The 20,991-nt window shown below is 39.4% G+C and overlaps 1 protein-coding gene across 3 annotated transcripts in view; it reads left to right on the top strand.

The window, feature by feature from the left end:
* The first annotated feature begins 111 nt into the window (after positions 1 to 111).
* Positions 112 to 20,991, top strand: part of LOC127031059 (serine/threonine-protein phosphatase 4 regulatory subunit 1-like) — a 40,180-nt gene continuing 19,300 nt past the window's right edge. Inside the window, exons 1-8 of one of the 3 annotated variants that reach the window (XM_050917770.1) lie at positions 112 to 206; positions 386 to 430; positions 11,566 to 11,698; positions 12,852 to 12,958; positions 15,083 to 15,225; positions 15,752 to 15,898; positions 19,545 to 19,652; positions 20,401 to 20,466. In XM_050917770.1, coding sequence (XP_050773727.1) covers positions 200 to 206; positions 386 to 430; positions 11,566 to 11,698; positions 12,852 to 12,958; positions 15,083 to 15,225; positions 15,752 to 15,898; positions 19,545 to 19,652; positions 20,401 to 20,466 — 756 coding nt within the window. In that variant the 5' untranslated portion in view covers positions 112 to 199. Of the gene's footprint in view, positions 207 to 385; positions 431 to 9,678; positions 9,982 to 11,565; positions 11,699 to 12,851; positions 12,959 to 15,082; positions 15,226 to 15,751; positions 15,899 to 19,544; positions 19,653 to 20,400; positions 20,467 to 20,991 lie in introns of those variants that run through there. The other 2 variants (XM_050917769.1, XM_050917771.1) reach the window with 2 other exon arrangements.

The raw sequence follows: 20,991 nt of genomic DNA, 5'->3' as shown, positions 1-20,991 counted from the left end.
CTTCCCTCAGGACCACACTTTTTTAAAGGCTGTAATTTTTTCTGTCTCCTGGGGCTAGATGGACGCTTGGGGGCCACCTGCCTCTCGGGCAGCATTTGTTTATTAAATCTAGTGAGTGGGGGGGTGAGGGTTCAGCCGGGGTCAGGCAGCTCCGCCCTCTACCCGCCCCGCCGTCTCTTTTCCCCATGTCCATTCCAAGATGGCTGGTAAGTAGCTCTCGCTCCCCTCTTCCTGCTCCGTGTGGGGTGTGCGTGTGTGTTGGGGTGTGTGGGTGATTAACGCCCGGTAACTTCGTGCGTGCCTCTTTCTTCCTCTGTCTCCTGTCTCTCCAGAGAGCCTTGTGAAACCAACCCCCCGTGTCTCTCTCTTTTGTTTTTGTTTGTAGGGATCCCTTTGTATTTTGTGGATTTGCAGGATGACTTAGATGATTGTGAGTAACTGTTTCTACTTGTTTTACTCATTCACCCACATGCTCCTTTCTGCACCGCCCCCCATCTCCCTCCCCACGCTTTCACCCGGCTTAGGGTGAAAGAAAGAGACTTGTGAGGCTCATTTGACTGATAGGTGAAAGATCAGAGAGGGCTTGGGTTTTCTCATTTAACACACAGACAGTCTTGAATTTCCATGTTGCTGCTGGCAGAGGGGTCTCTAATGGAGTCATTTCTGTGCGTTAAGCTACATTTTTAGGGCACCTTATGCCACCTAACTGTTGTGGTTTGATTTATTTTTTAAAATGCTCATTGACCCTGTAAGAAAGGAAAGGAGCTGGGGGCTTTAAAACGCTTTATAAAATGATAGGTTATTTTATTTTAAATTTCTCACTAAAACACACTGCAGAAAGCTGTGGGTACAGGAGGGAGAGAATTAACCCTAAACGAAAGAGGCTTGTCAGATCTGGATTCCTGGGATGGAGACCTGAGTAATGGGAAAAGGGGATAAATTTAATTCAGAACTGTCATACGCTATGATACTTTGAATGAGAGATGTTTCTAAATTGTTTTTATAATTTTTGCATGTCTAATTGTAACCCCAAAATGTCAATCTTTCATCATACACAGAAGATATAAGGTATTTCGTGTTTAGTAAAATGCCTAGCACATGTTTGGGTGTTGCAGAAATAATATTTTAAAAACTAAAATGCAGTTAATTGCCAGTGAAGGAGCCTACGTTCAGGTCTGTGTTGTTTATAAAGTTGAGAGACTAAGTGGGTGAGGTAATATCTTTCTTACCATCAGAAGTTGGTCCAGTAACAAGCTTTCAATCTTATACTGAGCTTTTCTTCATGTCAGGTTTATAAAGTTGACAGAAGTTCTGTTGCTTGCAAAGGACATTTCTAGCAGTTGGCCTAAGACAAGGACTTTTAGTTGTGATAATTTGAATGAGTGAGATTTTTAAATGATTAACTGAAACACACAGGACAACAATTTTTTACAAGATGGTTATTTATTTTGCATTTCTTATACCATTGTGAGAGTTGCAGTGATACGGAAAAAACGTATGATCACTTTCTGTGATTTAGACTCAGTCTCAAGTGCTAGTGAAGGATATTAGGGAGTTCAGTGTTCAACCTGTTACTGTAATACTCCTCCCTTCATCTAGTTTTCTACAAACTTTTCACTTCCTGCTGAGAGGTCTGTCTCGATGAAGTTGCAGGTCTCATACATTCTCCCTTTAGCATCTCTCACTGTGACTTTTTAAAAAATGTGATTGTACTACTTTCCAGAACTGCCACTGATTTGTTTGGAAGGAAACTTCACTCGTGGATTAATTTTGAGTCTGCTTTTAAAAACATCTCTACTAATGGCAGATTTTTACAGAATGCTTCAATGTGACATTTAAAATCTCCCTCCAAATTGTTTGTACCCTCCCTTATTTAGGCCCTGATTATGCAGTGAGCTCTGAACCGCAGATTCTTGTGTCTATGTAAAGCATTGTTGAAGGATTGGGGCCTCAGGTCCCAATCCTGCAAAGGGATGTGCATGTCAGAAGCTCCATTGTCAGTAGGACAACTCGCATACTTAAAGTTGAGCTCATACATGTCCTGCGTACATATGTATTTAGTGGCTTGAGGGCCACAGACTCCTAGAGTGTGTTTACATTGTAATAAAACATGGTGGTGGGGCTGTGTCAGCTGATTTGGAGTTAGGGGGGCTCAAGCTGCGGGGCTATAAAATTGCAGTGTAGACATTTGGGTTGGGCTGGAGCCCCGGCTTTGGGACCCCAGTGTGGTACTAACCGGCACTTTGGATTGCAATTTGGGTTTATCATTTGAAAAAAATTATGAGCGTTTTTAAAGTTGTTGCTTGTGAGGGACCTGTTCTGTATTGCTTAGACAATCCTGATTTTTGGGGGGAAATGGCAGTTCAGAGACTGAGGTATAAAAATTGTCTTAAAGCTAATTGAAAATTATATGGAATCACCCTTTAAAGTGGCAAATTTGGCAGGTCAGGATTTGTAGGGTTCTGCTTGTTTTTCCCACTTCAGTTCATACCTTTGTCTCTGTGGAATATTGGTTTTAAACAGAGACAGAGGGTTATTGCTTGCTAAGTTTATGCCATGACCTCAAACAACACCAAGTACCTGTGTTGAGCAGAGGATTTAAATTGGGAGGAGATTGGCTAATACACTTGTGTGTGCCCACACTGGATTTGAAAGAAGCTTCTCAAAGCTCAGTACATCCCACCTTAAAGTTCCATTAATAACAAGGGGAGCCAAAGTAGCTGGATCTGCAGTTTAAATCCATTAGTAGAGTTGAAAATCTGTTCTGTTTTGCTTTTCTCTGCCACAATTAAAATAAATAAACCCCCTAATAATCCAACCAGAAAACAGTCTGTTTATGTCTTGCCAACTAATTCTTCCCCCTTTGATCAGGGCCGCCGGGAGAGGGAAAGTGGGGCAATTTGCCCCGGGCCCTGCGGGGGCCCCCACAAGAGTTTTTCAGGGCCCCTGGAGCGGGATCCTTCACTTACTCCAGGACCCCAGAGCTTCTTTCTTTCAGGTCTTCGGCGGCAATTTGGCAGCGGGGGGGTCCTTCCGCCCGGGGACCCGCAGCCAAAGACCCCAGGCCCCCTGAATCCTCTGAGTGGCCCTGCCTTTGATTGGAAAGAGTGAAAGATCTCTATCTGCCAGCTGAACTAGTCTGTTTTCAATGCAAGCACAGTACAAGCAACAGTCCAAACTTCCCACAGTGTCCTGACAATGTGTCTTGACTGACTTGAAGAGTACCATCTCCAGGGGTGAAAGGGCAGTTCATTCTCCATGGCCAGTGAGTCCTTGGCTTCTTTGCCAAAACTATCAGCGGAAGTGTCATTTGTCCTGGTAACTTGACTAAAATAGTTTTATGATTGTAAGCCAACCTTCTGGCTTGGGGGATAAAGCTCAAGTTTGCCTCATCTGAGCAATTTTTTTTTATTATTTTGCAGTTTTGAATCTAGAATGGTGATAATGGAAAAAGTGTGCTTTGTATATGTCTATTTAATTTTACATCAGTCTGTCTGTACCACTATCAATTTCAGGTTGAAATAGATATAATGCAACATGTTGATTATCTCTACTATGGCATGGACAGAGCAAGAAAAATGTCCCAACTTGAAGTATTGTTAATGACACCTATTTAGTTTTGAACTACATCTTGAATTAAAAATGCAGTGTGAACTACTCCTAGCTGGTGTGAAAGAGCACCTAGAATTAAGATTCAAAATCTGAGAACTCAGTGTGTTGTCTTGATAGTTTGTTTTTATTACAAAAGGACCCAGAAGCCGCAATCTACGTCAATTGTGCTAGGTGCTGTGATTAGTCTCAAAGGGCATGTCTACACTGCAGTTGGGAGCTGGCTTCATACTGCAGGTAGATGGAGCTTTTGCTCGAGCTAATAGCAGTGTGGGCATGGTGGAACGGGTGACCGCTTGGGCTAGCCTAGCCACCTGAGGGCAAACCTGCCCAACTTTCTTGTTATGTACTTGGTTGGCTAGCTTGAGCCGCTGCCTGTGCCACTGTGACCACGCTGCTATTTATAGCTCAGGTGCTCGAACAGAGCTAGCACGTATCTGTCTACCTGCATTGAGAAGCATGCTCCTAGCTGCAGTGTGGTCATACCCTAAGGAAAAGGTTTTGGAGCATTTTTAAGCAACTCATTGCAATGAATCACTAAAACTAGATCTATGGTGTCTGAAGGAAAGAAAGTATTAAATAGTGGAGATATTGGTGAAGAGATTTAATGTGCTACAACTAATTTTATTAAAACAATTAAACAAAAAGAGCCAGAAGAGCTCCTGGGAATTATGGAATGGAAAATTTCCCCTAAATTCCAGGGGAGCTGATGGAGAAACTAATTGTGGATAGTGGGATACTGCACTTGAATAAATATTAGCTGAGGGTCAAACCAATACTGACTTTGTAAAATGCTTTTTAATTCCCCACTGTAAAAGCTTTCAAACCTGTGTACAATTATTTAAGAAGATTAAAATAATAAATGAAGCTGATTCTGTAGGTTTTTTTTTTTAAAAAAAACTCCTTTTGTAAGATTAAAGAAAATCTTGGTTAAGAAATGAAGTTTGATGGTGGATTTAAAAACTGAGAAAAATGTAGGGTATGATTGATCTTTGGTCTTTTTGGCAAATTAATAGTTCCACAGGGGTGGGTATTGGTATTAAATATGTTTATTAGTGTTTGGGTGGGGGAAATGAGCGATGAGATGGTGGCATTTGCTGATGTCATTAAATTGTTGGGATAGTAAAACCTATGGCAGGGTACGAAATTTAAGTACCTTTGGGATAGTCACATGATGTATTAAATTCAACTTCAGTAGTGCACATTGGCTACACTAGTTAAATTTCTTATACACTGATGGTTTCTGAACTTGTCCACCTGATCTTCTAAGTGGGAAAATATGGTAGACCTCTCAGTGGATAGTTTAATGGAACTGTGAGCCCTGTGTGTGTCAGCAATTGTGAAAGCATATTGGGTGCATTAGAAATAACAGTTCATGATTTTCTGTATTTTCTTTTACATGTGCTTATAATATATTCACAGTATTGTGTGCACTTTTGATTTCCTCACTTTTGGAAAGAGAGTTGAGATTAAAATGAGCCAGAGAAGGTCAGTGAAGATGGTTAGAGCTATGGTGGAGTTTATTTTGTATGAGTTAAGAGACTGCTAAAACTAGGATTACTTAACTCTTTACATTCAGTATGTAACAAAAGTGGTGTGCTGTGTAGCCGATACAAGTCATAAACCTGTGGACACTTACCTGTAGGCTGGTATTGTTTCTAAAATAATTAGTAATGCCACCTGCAAGAAGCAGAAATGGCTAGTTAAGTGGAAGTAAATTTTAGTTCCCAGGTTATAGGTCGCCTGTATACAGTACTATATCTTTGTGTGGCTATACTGCCCCTTCAACTGTCATATCTATAAAAGATAGTTGTGAAGTAGTTGGATGATTTAAATATCAAGAGAGAAAATACTCAGACCCTTATTTAAAAAACTAAAAAAAAAAAATCCAATAAATATTAGCCTGCCTAGTTATGTCATTGTGAGTGCATGTGTGGTAGCTGAATATGTATAAGTAAAATTGAAAAATTGAGCCTTCACGTTAATCCCAGTTTTCTTCTGCTTTGCTTTGTGTGCTTGATTCAGTTCTTACTCTAGTCTCTTGTTCAAATAGTTTCCTATGAAACTTCATATTGCAGTAGAGGGGGCCAGCTAGCTTTCTATTTTATTTTATTTTATTTTATTTTATTTTATTTTTAAAGACTTTGGTATCAAATTCTGTCATCAGCTGTGTGCGCACCATTCCCTTTGAAGGAAATTAGCTGTGTGCCTATCTAAAGGCAGAATTTGACCATACATACATAGAACACCCTGTGTCTGAAACCAACTTTATTGTTGTTCTAAATTTAATTTTATCTCTTGGCAGGAAGTCTGCAGTATGCTCCATGAGCCCTGATTTATAATTATGATACTAGAGGGGCATGGGCCCCTTTCTGTAGTATGCAAATGTTCCCCAATATTACTGATGGATACCTCTCTGTGAGGTTGGGGGAAAAAACCGTAGGATGCATATTGGGATGGGAGAGTAAAAAGCAAGTTTGGCATTTTGCAGCTACTTCATATGCATCACACCTGCAGAGTTGTGCTGAAAATGGCTATCTGCATAGTTTTCATATTTGTTGATTGATACTCCAAATAATATACCCATATCAGTTTAGTATTTATATACACTGCAGTATCACTCTAACACTCTCATTGGTAGTAGAGCATTTTAATGTGGTTCAGAGCCAAAGTTCGTTCTATCAGGCACGCATTCAGAAGATCTTTGGGGAAAAGTGTTGATCTTTTTAAAATTAATACTGTAATAAATGAAGGGTGAGAATGGAAGCGAAAGTGTTTATCTTTATTAAATGCAAGCATTTGAACCCTGTAAAGAGTGTTGTATCTGATAGCTTGGAGAGTGTAAATGACAGTGTAGATATAATGGTTTTAATGTACTGGCAAATTCTAATTTGAAAATGAATAGACAGATATAACAAATATTTAATGAATATAAAGAAGTCTTGTGCAATTTGTAACTAAAATCTCTCCAAATGGGATGTTATTTGCATGTCAGCTATTGTGAAGGTATGTTACTCTTATTAAAACAATAATACTTTAACATAAAGCTTTACTTCTTCAAAGCGTTCTGTATGAATCAGTTAATCTTCACAATGTCCCAGTGAGGTAGATTAAATATGATTATTCCCATTTTACAGAGCAGGAAACTGAGAAGCGATTAAAGATCCTTTCTGAAGGATGTTGCAGAAGTTCCATAAATTTCACTTGGAGTAGGACTGTTTCCAATGTGACTCTCCCACCCAAAGTCCATTGATGGAGTCTGTCAGAGCCAGGAGATGCTAGCAGGGATTTGGAGCAATCACATTTTTGAAGTACTCCGCTCTGGCTTCTCTCCAGCTCCTGGCATAAAACCTACTGGTCTGCACTGCAGCTCCGGGCTCTGCTCCAAAGCCCTGGATGCTAGATCATAATCCATTAGCCTATGCATGCATCAATTTAAAATTAAAGTATAACAGAATATACCTAATCAATAAGCTCAGTAAATACCTGATTACCTGTTAGTTTTATTGTGTTGTCTTAAGAGCTGCTTAATTTTATATATGCAACAATATCATTTAGCATTTCTTGCTCTTTGAAAGCTTCCACTAGTTTGAGAGACTCCCTTAGATGTATAATGAGGAATTCTGGTACAACCAATACCAATGTTGTAATTATGATCACAGTAATTACATAGATTATACTATATATGTGGGCTCTGTGTATAATTCTTAGCCAAATGATGTCAACAGGTGCAGAAATTGAAGTTCAAGGGACAAAGTAGAAGGTATAGCTGAATGGAGGTCATCTTTAATATACTATATGCAGCTTAATTTGCTGTTAAAGTTTATTTCTTTAAGGACAGAGGTTAGAAATATCTTATCCCGTGGATCAAACTATTATACCTATTATCTATGCATGGTCTGTAACGTTTACAGACTAGAACCCAGTGACAACAGATGGGGTGGAGAGCAAATACTGGCAGAGTACTGTTTGGGTACTGTTAGGAGTCTGAAATCACAAGAAAATCACACTTGCATGGAGATGTTTATGTATCTTCAGTGAAAAACTCCCAAATGTGTCTGCACAGTAAGGGAAAATTACTAATATTTATTATGGAAATTCTGATCCACCCTGCATTGCCTGTCTGAAAATAAATGAGAAACGAAGTGGATAAGGTAATGTCTTTTGTTGGACCAACTTCTGTTGGTGAGAGAGACAAGAAGTTGATCCAATAAAAGATATTACTTCACCCACTTTGTCTCTCTAATATCCCGGGACAGTCATGACCACAACTCTGCATACAACAATGAAAATAAATGGTAACTTTCCCATTCTGTCATTGTACAAGCCACTCTTATTTGATTTGTTTAAAATTTATCCAAATTAGTGTTTCAACCCCTTGCATTCAAAAAGTGTTAAGCTTCAAAAATGACAAGATTAACTTTATAATCATGAGGGGTTTTTTTTTAAATGAATTATGGTTTTTTTTATTTGCCTTCTGTGTTCGAGCCTTTACAGTTTATTTTCAAGCTTTTCACCACAATCACAGGGACTAGAAACTTTTTTTTTTAAAATGAAAGATAAGATTCTCAGGTAACTAATTGCACGATTCCAGGAGCTTTGGCTTCAAGAATTACATCACACATCACACAATTCACAATAAATTTGTGAGACTCCTTCCTCCCACCCCCGAACTGATTTTTGGCTTGGGTGCTAGTGTCTAATCAGTATTTTTATAGAGGTGGGATATACACCCCCAATAAAATTCTTTCTTCCCAGAAGACCAAAACAGTTTACTAGGTTCTTATGATATGTGTATCCCTAAAATGTCAAAACTTGGTCAAAATTTAAACAAATATTCATTTTTTTTCCAAGACAAAATCAAGTTTTTGTTCTGAAATGTGTGGTTTTTTAAAAGCATTATAAAACCTAATTTTAATATAAATATCTTCATGGCTTAAAGAAAAATGAGAAGTATTTTTGTTTGAATTTAAACATTAACTTACAGGGTTTGGGATGTAAACTGTAGTACTGAGCATGAGAATCTGAAAGTGAAACTGAATAGTCTTCACTGCTGAAGCTGAGTGGCAAAATGTAAGCAAACAGAAAAAACTGTGAAAAGTAAGATTATTTTTTCATTTTTAATAATCCTAAGGAATTATTAGTAACAGGTAAAGACAAGTTTCTTAGATATGATTTTTAACCAGACTGTACTTACTGAATAGCATTCAGGAACACACACAAATATTGAGAGCCTTAAGGCAGCACTATTTCCAAAAAAACATAAAAAGCTTATAGACATCGATTCTGGATGTAATTGTCCATGTAATCACATTTTTGATGAATCGCTATTTCTAAGAGATGATTATGTAAATTGAGTTTGGGTATGTCTACACTGTAGAGCTTTTTGTTGGCCATAGCTACTCCAGTGGATATTCAACATCTACCAGCAAAAGCAGTTCTGTGGGTATAGTTACACCACCTCCCTGAGTGATACTGTGTTCAAAAGCACTCTTCTGTTGGCATCTTTGAGTATACACCTGGGATTTTGCTGACATAGCTACGTTGGTTGGGTGTGTATGATTTCTCCCTCCTCTCCTAGCTGACATAGCTATTTTAGCAAAACTTTATAGCGTAGACAAGGGTTTCTCAAACAGGGGTCGCCGCTTGTGTAGGAAAAGCCCCTGGCGAGCCGGGCCGGTGTGTTTACCTTTCCCGTCTGCAGGTCCATTGGCCCAGAGCAGCAATCCACCGCCAGTGGGAGCCGCGATCTACACAAGCGGCGACCCCTGTTTGAGAAACCCTGGCGTAGACTAAGCCTTAAGTAGGAACTTAACATGAAGTCACTGACATGAAGGAGTTTTCCATTTTCCAAATATAAACCAAGTAGGGCTGAGACTTTCTGAGCCATCAATAGGAGTTAGATGCTTCCGCCGCAAACTCTGCTCATGTTTCCGCCGCAGACTCTGCTCTCCCACTCTTGCAGCTCTAACGAGCTTCCCGACTCCGTGAAAGCTGCAGAAGACAACCATTTACCGCCTTTTATCAGCCATCTTGAACTGAACAGCTCGTTTCGTGCCCTTTTTCCAGGATTACCCATGCAGGTGCCATAGCGTGGCAAGCACGGAGCCCGCTCAGATCTCTGCTGCAGTTTTGACCATTGTAAATACCTCGTGCATTATCCAGCACTATGTGCAGTAACTGCAAAACCGGACGAGGAAGCAACGACTACGCAATTACTATACTGATGAGGACATGGACGCAGACATTCCTAGAAGCACGGCATGTGGCGATTGGGAGATCATGGTGGCATTGAGCCTGGTTCGTGCCGCGGAACGCCGATTCTGGGCCTGGGAAACAAGCACAGACTGGTGGAACCACATAGTATTGCAGGTCTGGGATGATTCCCAGTGGCTGCGAAACTTTCGTATGTGTAGGGCCGCTTTCGTGGAACTTTGTGATGCGCTATCCCCTGCCCTGATGCGCAAAGACCCAAAATGAGAGCAGCCCTCACAGTTAAGAAGCAAGTGGCCATAGCATGGTAGAAGCTTGCAACGCCCGACAGCTACTGGTCAGTCGGGAATCAATCTGAAGTGGGCAAATCTACTGTAGGGGCTGCAGTGCTGCAAGTAGCCAATGCAATCATTGGCAAGCTGCTATCAAGGGTAGTGACTCTGGGAAATGTGCAGACCATTGTGGATGGCTTTAATGTGCCGAGGTTCCCTAACTACGGCGGGGCGATAGATGGAACACATATCCCTGTCTTGCCTCGGCACACCGGGGCAGCCAGTATATAAACAGTAAGGGTTACTTTTCCATGGTGCTGCAAGCACTGGTAGATCACAAGGGACGTTTCACCGACATCAATGTGGAATGGCCGGGAAAGGTGCATGACGCTCACATCTCCAGGAGCTCTGGTCTGTTTGAACAGCTACAGGAAGGGACTTGCTTCCTAGACCAGAAAATTACTGTTGGGGATGTTGAAATACCTATAGTTATCCTCGGGGATCCAGCCTACACCTTAATGCCATGGCTCAAGAAGCCGTACACATGCACCCTGGACAGTAGTAAGGAGCAACTCCCTCCTTGCAGGTGTTCACGGACAGTGGTTGAGTAGTGGTGGCGTCACCCCCCATAATTGCATGGAGCTCACGGTAGAAGCAGAATGTATGGGGCTGTGACCCAGAGCACCCATTTGGCTCCCTGGCTTTTTGATATGCTTTCCTGAGCTCCTTGATTTTTGTACGACACTGCTCTGTGTCCCTGGAGTAGCCTCTTTCCGTCATGGCCCTGGAGACTTTAGCGTACATATTTGCGTTCCTTTTTTTGGAACGTAGTTCTGCCATAACAAACTCGTCTCCCCAACATGCGAGGAGATCCAGTACCTCCCATTCGGACCATGCTGGAGCTAGTCTGCAAATCCGGGACTGCGTGATCTCTTGTGATGGTGGACTGTGCTGACAGTCACCTGTGCTGATGGTGACCAAACAGGAAATGAAATTCAAAAGTTCCTGGGGCTTTTCCTACCCACGTGGCTAGTGCATCAGAGTTGAGAGTGTTGTCCAGAGTGGTCACCAGGGAGCATTCTGGGATAGCTCCCGGAGGCCAATAACATTGAATTGCATCCACAATACCTTTAACCCGGGATTGCGATCTCGATTTAAGCGCTACTCCACTTGTCGAGATGGAGTACAGAAATCGATTTAAAGAGCCCTTTAAATCGAAAAAGCCAGTTTGGTCATGTGGACGGAATCTTTTTTTTTTTTTTTTTTTTTCCGAATTAACGTAGCTAATTCTGAAATAACAGACTAGTGTAGACCAGGCCTAAGTGAAGAGTTAGATTCTGTCTGAGCAGTTCTAAGCACTGTACTGATAGATGGCTCTGTTATGCAGAATGTTTCTAAAAGGGATTCTGCCAAGGAGATATATTTAATGCTGTGATTTCTTCTCTAACTGACATGTTGTTTGTTTTTAAAGTTGGGTTTGAAGACTATGGACCAGATTGTGATAGCATGAGGATAACTGCATTCTTGGACATCCCGGGACAGGATAACTTGACTCCGCTTGCTCGTTTGGAAAAATATGCTTTTAGTGAGAATATATTTAATCGGTAAGGACATGACAATTAAACTAATATTCCAAAAGACAAGGCTAGACATTTCTGCATTGTTGTTTTACTCCCCATAGTTTTCTAGCCATTATGTTAATATTTTTTATTTTATTTTGAATCTTATTATGGATTTTAAATGAATTATTGTTACTGTACCTCTTGTGCATTTTTAAATGCATATTTATTATAGGTTTTATTGCAGTAGAAACAGGATTATTGTTGTACATAATTTGTACAAGGGCCCAGTTTTCAATTTTGGCCACCGTAACAGGACATCTATATCCCACAGTTCTACATTTGGTTTGGGATGTAGCCGTACTGTGTACCTGTTCTGTATGCCTGAACATTTAAAAAGAAGATTGGCCATCCTTTTTAAGGTGCAAAATGCTGCACTTAGGAAGGAAAAATCAAGTATACAAATACAAAATGGGGAATAACTGGCTAGGAGAAAGCACTGCTGAAAAGGATCTGGGGGTTATGGTGGACCACAGAGTGAATATGAGCCAACAATATGATGCATTTGCAAAAAAGCTACTACCGTTCTGGGGTATATGTATGACCACAAGAGGTAATTGTCCTATTCTACTTGGCACTGGTAGCCTCAGCTCAGGTATTGTGTCCAGTTTTGGGCACCACACTTGCAGAAAGATGTGATCAAATTGGGGAGAGTCCAGAAGAGAGCAACAGAAATGCTAACAGATTTAGAAAACCTGACCTATGAGGAAAGGCTAAAGTAAACTGGGTACATTTAGAGAAAAGAAGACTGAGGGAGGACCTTGTAAGTCTTCAAATATGGTAAGGGCTATTATAAAGAGGACGGTAATCAATTGTTCTCCCAGTGTAGGTTGTTAGCAAGTTTTTCCTAATAGATCTAACTGTAAGATAGTTAAGTGCTGAAATAGGTTTCCAAGGGGAGTTGTGCAATCATCATCATTGATGATTTTTAAGAACAGGTTAGACAAATGCTTGTCAGGGATAGTCTATAAATAATGGCCCTGCCTCAGTGCAGGGGATTGGACTAGATGACCTTTTGAGATCCCTTGCAGCCCTGCATTTTTATGATATTCCCCTCTGCCCCTTCCCCTCCCGTTTCTCCCCCTCCCCCTAGCTGTCAGCAGAATGTTAAAGTGCATATTATGTTGTCCCTTTGCAGACAGATTATTGCCAGAGGTCTACTTGATGTCTTTCGAGATTTCAGTAATAATGAAGAAGATTTCTTGACGGTAATGGAGATAGTGGTCAGACTGTCCGAAGATGCAGGTTTGAGATTCAATTTCTTAATTTTTTAAAACTCCTTATTTAGTATTTGACTGGCTTACTACTGCTTGGTTTGGGTTGACAAATACTGTGTAAGAGTTCATTGAGCAGGAGGGACAGGTTTATGTACTGTGAACACCTTCTGACCTACTTCTTATTCAGCTCTCCACTGTACCTTTCTATATGTGATATATACTCTCTTTTTGGAGTGGTGTGACATCTGTTAGTGACTGAAGGACGTGGCTTCTGGCAGCAGTTCCACATGCAACACTTAGCAGCCAGGTGTAACAATGAACTCTTATCTTCTCTTAGTTTTGAAACCATACTCATTCTGGAGTATATCTTTGATCCATCTGTCTCTTCAGAGGAGAAGGAAGATGGAATGTGAATGTGTGAAAGCACAGGGTAGATGGAGCAAAACACACTTCCTTAATATACCTCATGTATCTTATATGACACCCATTACTGCAGAGTTTAACTATCTCACAATCTTTAATGTATTTATCCCATAACATCCCAGAGGTAAAGAAGTGCAGTTTATCACCATCTTGCACATGGAGAACTAAGACCTAGAGAAGCTAAGTGACTTGACCAAGGTCACACAGGAAGGCTTGGGAACAGCAGGGACTTGAACCAAGATTCAGACTTTAGCCAAGGTACTAAGGGAGTTAGGTACCCAGGTCCCATTAAAATTCTATGGGAGTTGGGTGCGTGACTCCCTTAGGTTCCTTTGAAAATCCTGCCCCCAAACTGTATTCCTTCATTTAAATTAGTGATGAATATTTACAAATTCCACTGAACTCAGCAGAAGCAGCTGGTTTTCTGGACCTCTAAAAACCAGGCCACTTAATGTAGGTGCCTAAGAATAGATCTGGGTGCTTAACTTTAGGCACCCAGAATTGAAAAATGTTGTTATTTCCCAAAACATTTCTCTACTTACTAAGAGTAGTTAGGGTGAAAATATATGTAAGCCCCCCCCACACCCCTTCCCTCCCCAAAAGCGCACCCACACTTTGCTTGTACTGAGTACATTATCATGGGCAAATTAACATGGATTGACAAATTTTGTATTTGAATTTCCTGATTTTTGGGGCAGGGGGGTTGGTTTAACATATGCATTAACCTATGGTTTTGGGAATGTTTTTTGGTCGCATGTTATTTATGTATCATTCAGTAAGTGATTGCTTTCTTTGGGTTATAGTGTACTGAGTTGACGCCTGAACTAGTTAACTGTTTAAAGTTTTGTTTCTATGATCTTTTTCCGCTTATTTCTTTTAAATGAGTCTGTCTTAAAAACAATTGGAAAATGTTAATTGCAATGAAGATCATTTCAAGGGAGAAATAGCTTTAAAAATACATATCTCTATCTTATCAGTAGTTATATGATTAATATGAAGGCAAAGTTTTTAACTATTAATTAGTGATTGATTACTTTCTCTATCGCTCTGTGAGGAGACTAAAAAATGTTGCCCCTTGGCATGCCTAAAGTCAGAAAGTAAAGCACAGGTCCCCAACCTCTGGGCTGTGCACTGTCTGGGACACTGGTGCTAAAATGCAGAAAACTTCTAAGTACTATTCTGCGTCCCAGTTGTGACTTTTAATGTTTGTATGGTACTTTACAGGTGATACGTGATAATTATTTTTATTATTAAACTACACCTGAGAATCCAATCATAGGATACTTTTCAAAAGATGAAAAAAATCCAGCGAACCTTAGCAAAACACAGGAAAACGATGTGAAAAATAATGTGTGCATCCCTTTTCTTTTAGACCACTAGCTCTGTCCGCATGCATTGGCTCATAGATAAGAGGTACTAGTACGCAGAAGCTGTAAGGAAATTAGTTTATAATGCATGAAAAGGGCAAGATTATCAAGGAAGATAGCTATCCATTTGTTTAAAAATATGGCTCTAAGTCTCTTGGGCTGATGGGAGGTTATATCTGAGACCGTTTGATTTGTCAGCTGACTTTTAAACACAGATATTCTAAATAGTGACTTTTCTAAAAAGAGGATTTTTTTTTTTTTTGGCTTTTCATAGTTTCACAAGAGGAAATGCCATTTATTGAATGTGTCTGGTTCTCACTTTAAATTTACTGAAGCCGTTTTGACTTTCTCTGTGCTGCCAGAGCCTACTGTACGGACAGAACTGATGGAACAAATACCGCCCATTGCCGTTTTTCTACAAGAAAGTCGACCAAACTTCCCAACGGCATTTTCTGACTATCTTATGCCCATTGTAGTGAGATACCTCACAGACCCTAACAACCAGGTAGGAAATCTCAGACTGTAAAAGCTGTATGGTTAATTCAGTATGGCATATGGACCTTTCACAATATGGAGGAGTTAAACATTGATTTCTATTAGTACTAATAATACTTAGACTGTATATAGCATTTTGAACATAGATCTGAAAAGCACTTTACAAAGGATGTCTGTATCATTCCCATTTTACAGATGAAAGAACTGAGACATAGAGACTGGAAATGACTTTCCTAAGGTCACCCACCAGGTCAATGATAGTCAGGAATAGAATCCAGGTCTCCTGAGTCCCAGTCCAGTGCTCCAACCAGTAGGCTAGTACCCAAAGTTAGATTAAAAGTCCCCTTAAAATCCTCAAGTTTTTATGTTTGTTACTAGGAATATCTTAGTTTTATTATTCATGAGCTTTTCACTGTTTTCTTGACTTTTTGCACTCCATTCAATAAGAACAGATGTTGACTTGACTTTTATGTTTCTCATAAAATACTGCATTTACAGTGTATTTTTTTTTAATCTTTTCTTTTTCATGTTACTAGGTTAGAAAAGCAAGTCAGGAAGCACTGCTAATACTGCTAGAACAAGAACTCATTGCTCAAAATGATATTGAAAATAAGGTGTGTCCAATTCTGTTGGACCTCTCTGCTCCAGACAGTGACGATGAGTACAAAGTGGAAGCAGTGAATGTAAGTGGCAGTGAAAAAGATTTTTTGTTTTAAAATTGTATCTCCTATTTGGACACTTTTTTTTTTTTAAATTGGTATATACATTGGTCAGTGCAAGGATGTGAGAGATGGACTTTGTATTCAAACTTTTAACTTGTTAATTAAGTAAACTAGTTAACTGAAAGATTAGTTTTAATTTTACCTGTATTTCTCAGTTGTCCAGTTACAAGTAATCTTTCTGTAAAGGACTGAGCAGTTTCCCAGCCCCCTTCCAGTGTCTCAATATGCATGTGTGCATGTGAGATTTAAACAAACACACACACACACCCTAAAAAAAACACAACAAAACTAGTGCATGAAAATTACACTGACTTGAGTTCTGGAATTTGCTGTCTTCATGCCTCAGCCAGTGATGGTAAAACATTTCTAGATCAAGGAATATGAGTTGATCAAGGTCCTCTTTTGTAAACCTTCTGGAGTAGAATTAAAGCCTGATACAATGAAAAAAACTTAGAATTATGATTAAAACAGAGATGCAAGATGGTATTGGCCATTATTTTGAGAAGTTAGAAACCAGTGTTAAAACCCTTGCTAAGCTTGAAATGCCAGCTTCAAATGTGGTAAGCCATTGAGGCTTGAATTTATGTGGTCATTAGTAACTTCTTGTATTGTGGCCCCAAACTTGCATCATTGTCATCAATGCAAGTTGTGCCATTAACTTGGATGGGAGCAGGCTGGGCTCTTAAACACTAATTTGAGTCTTATAAGGAATCTTGTCTAGTTCATAAGAGATCACCAGCTAAAGCTGAAGTGGTGAAGAATGCAATATGGTAATGAGAACAATGTCACAGTAAGATTTTTCAGTCTGCCAAAGATAGAAGCACTTTGTGAACCAATTCAAATAACTTTTCAACTAGTACATTTTCTGGGCCTGGTACATGTGGTCAGATAGAGGAAAATTCTGAGCCCTGCATCAGTGAAGTGTTTGGGGAATCCTTTGGACTCCCCTGCTTTTGAGACTGTTATTTATAATAACTCTTCTTGGAAAAATCTTTTTTATTTTTCTGCCTGTAAATGTTGTTATACCCACCTTATATAGCTTTCAGTCAGACAGTTAGTCAGACTTTCCAAATCTTATTTTCCTAAGTAATTTTCAAGAATAGGCATCATTATGGTGTTGACAGACAATTTCATTGAAGGCACTGTGAGGCTGCACCTACACTATAAACTAGGGGAATTATCGTCTGGCTTGCGTACACATGCTCACGGTAGCCCATAGCAGTATAGTCACGGTAGCATGCGTAGCAGCTGTGGAGGTACGACTTAGCCTGCAGAGTACAAACCCACCTGAAACCAGTGGTATGTACTCAGCACAGCTAAGCCATGCTACAGCTGCCACTACTTGTGCTACTTTGGCCACACTGCTATTTATACTCCCATTAGCTTGATGAGAGCTAGTGTGAGTATGTGTAAGTGAGCAGGGGAATTGCATCCTAGCTTGTAGTATAGATGTAGCCTAATGGTGTGTCGTGTCTACACTGCAATTGGAGGTGTTATTCCAGCACATATAGATGTAACCGAGCTAACTTTAATTTAGCTAGCTCAGGTACCAATAGTAGTGCAGACTTCAGCATGCACTAGTTGCCTGAATACGTACCCAGGGTCCCAGGTGGGCTTGTACAGCCTGTGCTGAAGCCTGTGCTGCTGTAGCTTCACTGCTCTTGGTATCCAAGCTAATTAGATTAAAGTTGGCTAGAGTATGGATATATGTGCTGCAGTTGCCCCCTCTGCTCCGCCCCCCCATTGCTTTATGGACATATTCTTAGAGACACAGTAAAACAGCACAGCTTCAGAATTACCTATATTAAAATTATAATGTAGTTGGCTTAACTATCTGTTTAAGAAAACTAATAGTAATTCCATCACAAGGAGATATTTTTTCTGTTTATAAAGTTCTTGGTATATAACGCTTTAATAAGAACTCTGTTATAAACTTGTGCCCCTTCCTCTGACTGCATCATCAGTTAATCTACAATCCCAGAGTAGTGCTGACATCACAGTGTTGACACACAAACAAGCAAGCAACAAAACCTATGTTAATTACAAGTGCAATTAACTTCATAGGGAAAAATCAATGTTCTCCATATCTGGGAAAAGATCAGAATCAGAGTTTATATTTTCAAGGTGGTAAGATTGTTAGAAACTGATAGCAAATAAAATTAAAACACTTGGCAGCATCCTTTAAATAGTTGCAAAAGTCATAATTTCCCCCAATGATCTCTTTTTGAAGTCTTCAGATTTCTACCCTGGTTCTTGTTAACTTTACAGACAGTATGAATGATGATTAAAGTCTTAAGTCTCAAGTGTCTTGATGAAAAAACAGATTCTGTTCACTTACAAGAAATCAGATTTGGGTTCAGCAGGGACCTCTGACACTTGACCTGTAAAATAGCTTTACCAGCTAGATTCCCCTTCCTTGTCTGGAAGTTGGTTATTGCTCAGGGAGACTTCCAGGGTGACATCTGAATAGCAGATGTCTTTTTGAAGGACTGACAGTTCCATTTAAAAAGTGGGATTGTACGGTATTCTTCCTTGGTTTTTATTTGGCATTCTGTCACAAAGATGGAATATTCTTGGGAACAGTACTTGTTTCAATGGAGGTAGGAATTATTATATATTTTTTGAAATATTAAAATGTAGAGTTCTATTCAGCCAATAATGTGTCAGTATGCAATTCCTGGCTCTGTGGGACACTGACCTTATCAATGGAAAGGCACGTGGAAGCCAGTAAGCCTTCCTCTCTCTGAAGTCACAGATTTGGGACTCTTCATGCACTATAGCGAAAAGACAGCTGAAAGTGTGTATATGGCTAAAGTAATTAAATGCTACAGGTAACATGGTTTGTGGTGACCTTTGAAATTGACAACTTCACACAGAAGCTTGAATTAATGAGGGTTTTTTTAAACTGAAATTTATAAACTAACAGCTAACTGAATCTGAATTCTATTGAGTTGTGCACTAACTAACCTATATAACCATGTTGTCTTAATCATTGTTTCCATTGTCCCTCCTACCCTTTGTCTGTCCTATGGTTGGTCAAACTCACTTGTTGTTTTTTGTCTTCAGTTTAGGCCCTGGTTCTGCAAAGAGCTGTGCACATGCTTAACTTTAAATACCTGAGCTGGCTAATTGAAGCCAAGGAGACTATTTGCATTCTTAAAGTTAAGCATGTGCTACAGTGTTTTCAGGATTGTGGTTTTGGACAGCACCTACCACAGCGGGGCCTCAATCCTGGTATAGTCCTCCGACACTGCTGTCACAAATATTTAAGTGTAATCCACACTGTGAAATAGTTTGAGAATTCTGGATTAAACCATATATAAATTGTTGATTTCTGTAACTCATCCTACGCAATTTAAAAAAATAAAATCTCAGTCCTCTAATACAGAAATGTCATGCGTAATAGTATGATGTCAGTGGATTTTGTAGTTTTAATAATTACTGGCAAGCAAAAACAATGTCAATTTAACTCATACAATAGTTGTATTTTAAAGTAGTAGTTTGCCTTTTGCGTTCAGAACTCCTCTTCTTTTTAGAAGGAAAACTGGAACTAAAAGTGCTTGGTGACTATTACGTTAATGGTTTTTCTCCCTCTTCTGTGTTATAGATAATTTGTAAAATGGCTTCTATGCTGAGCAAAACTATTGTTGAACGTATGCTACTTCCCCGTTTCTGCGAGCTGTGTGGTGACGGGAAACTTTTCCAAGTCCGTAAGGTTGGTATGACTTGTTTCAAAACTGAAACACTTCAAGTACATTCTACAGTATTTTTAACATCTACATCAAATTATCTTTAAGCATACTATTGATAGTAATATGATTTCAGACTTTAGCAGTGCCTTTGTTTCTCCTTTTTCAATGTAAAGGAATTTCCTTATACTTTTGATTTGTGTGTTCTATGTTTAAAGTATAACGCTCATGAAAGTGAGGTAACTATGCCATTGGCTTGAGCCAAATAAAGGCCTTGATTCAGCAAAACATGTAAGCGTGTGTTGGAAATTAAGCCACTCAGGGCCGTAGTGAAGATAGTTTTGTCAATACACTTAAGTACTGACCTGCACACATTTTTCTTCTACTCCATTTTTGGCAACCTCTTTAAAATATTCAGGTGGTGAACCCCTGCAGTCCACTGAGAGTCCATTAAAGTTGATGAGACTCCTCACTGATGCAAAGGTCCAACCTAGGGGTGTCATTGATTTCAACGGCGCTGTGTATGTACCACAGGGGGCTGCCCTAATGAATCTCTTGTCCAGGACTGAGGCCTTAGCATTTACAGGATTTAAATTTGTCAGTAGGATTTGTATTGTAAAAGACTTGCAAACCGCTGAGTCCAAATTTGATGCTTAGGAGTGAACAATAAGGGGTAAAATTCTTGACTCCAGTCAGTAGCAAAACTCTAATTTATTTCAGTGGGGCCAGGAGTTTACCCATAACTTTTATTGGTTTTATTTGTTTTGTTTTTAGGTTTGTGCAGCTAGCTTTGGCGATATTTGTAATGCAGTTGGACAAGAGTCCACAGAGAGATTTTTGGTATGTAAAATTTAAAGATACACAAAAATATTTGTGTTTTTGCTTGAGCTTTCATATCTGCTTTTACAACTGAAAAATTTTAACAAGGAAATAACCAATAATACTGTTTAGTTTTCTTTGAGACAAAAGAACAAACTTCTGGATAACTCTTTCTTGAATTTAAACCTGCTTCACTGGTTTAGTCACCATTGGTGACAAAAGTTTGTTTTTTAAAAAAGACATTTCGATTTTTTTTTAAGACACTGTTTATGCAATAAGGGAGGGTTCTTTTCAGTGAATTTATTAAATTATCAGGAAACAATCAACTTGAAATCTCAACAATCGTAAAAAATTGAGTTAAAGTAATTTCACGTTTTATACCTATTCATGAGTGGCTGGCAACTTTTGTAGTTTTACATTACAGTTTATTATATTTTAAATGTTTATTTTCTTTCTCATCCTGATGTTGTATAAAAGACTTGCATAAACAGTAGAGTTAACTTACAATATCCACTTTTCTTTAGGTAATAGTGAGTAGTTTTTCGG

The sequence above is a fragment of the Gopherus flavomarginatus genome, chromosome 11 (genome assembly GCF_025201925.1).
Source record: "Gopherus flavomarginatus isolate rGopFla2 chromosome 11, rGopFla2.mat.asm, whole genome shotgun sequence".
NCBI lineage: Eukaryota > Metazoa > Chordata > Testudines > Testudinidae > Gopherus > Gopherus flavomarginatus.
Note: the sequence above shows the minus strand (reverse complement) of the source record. Positions and strands in the feature narration are given on the sequence as shown.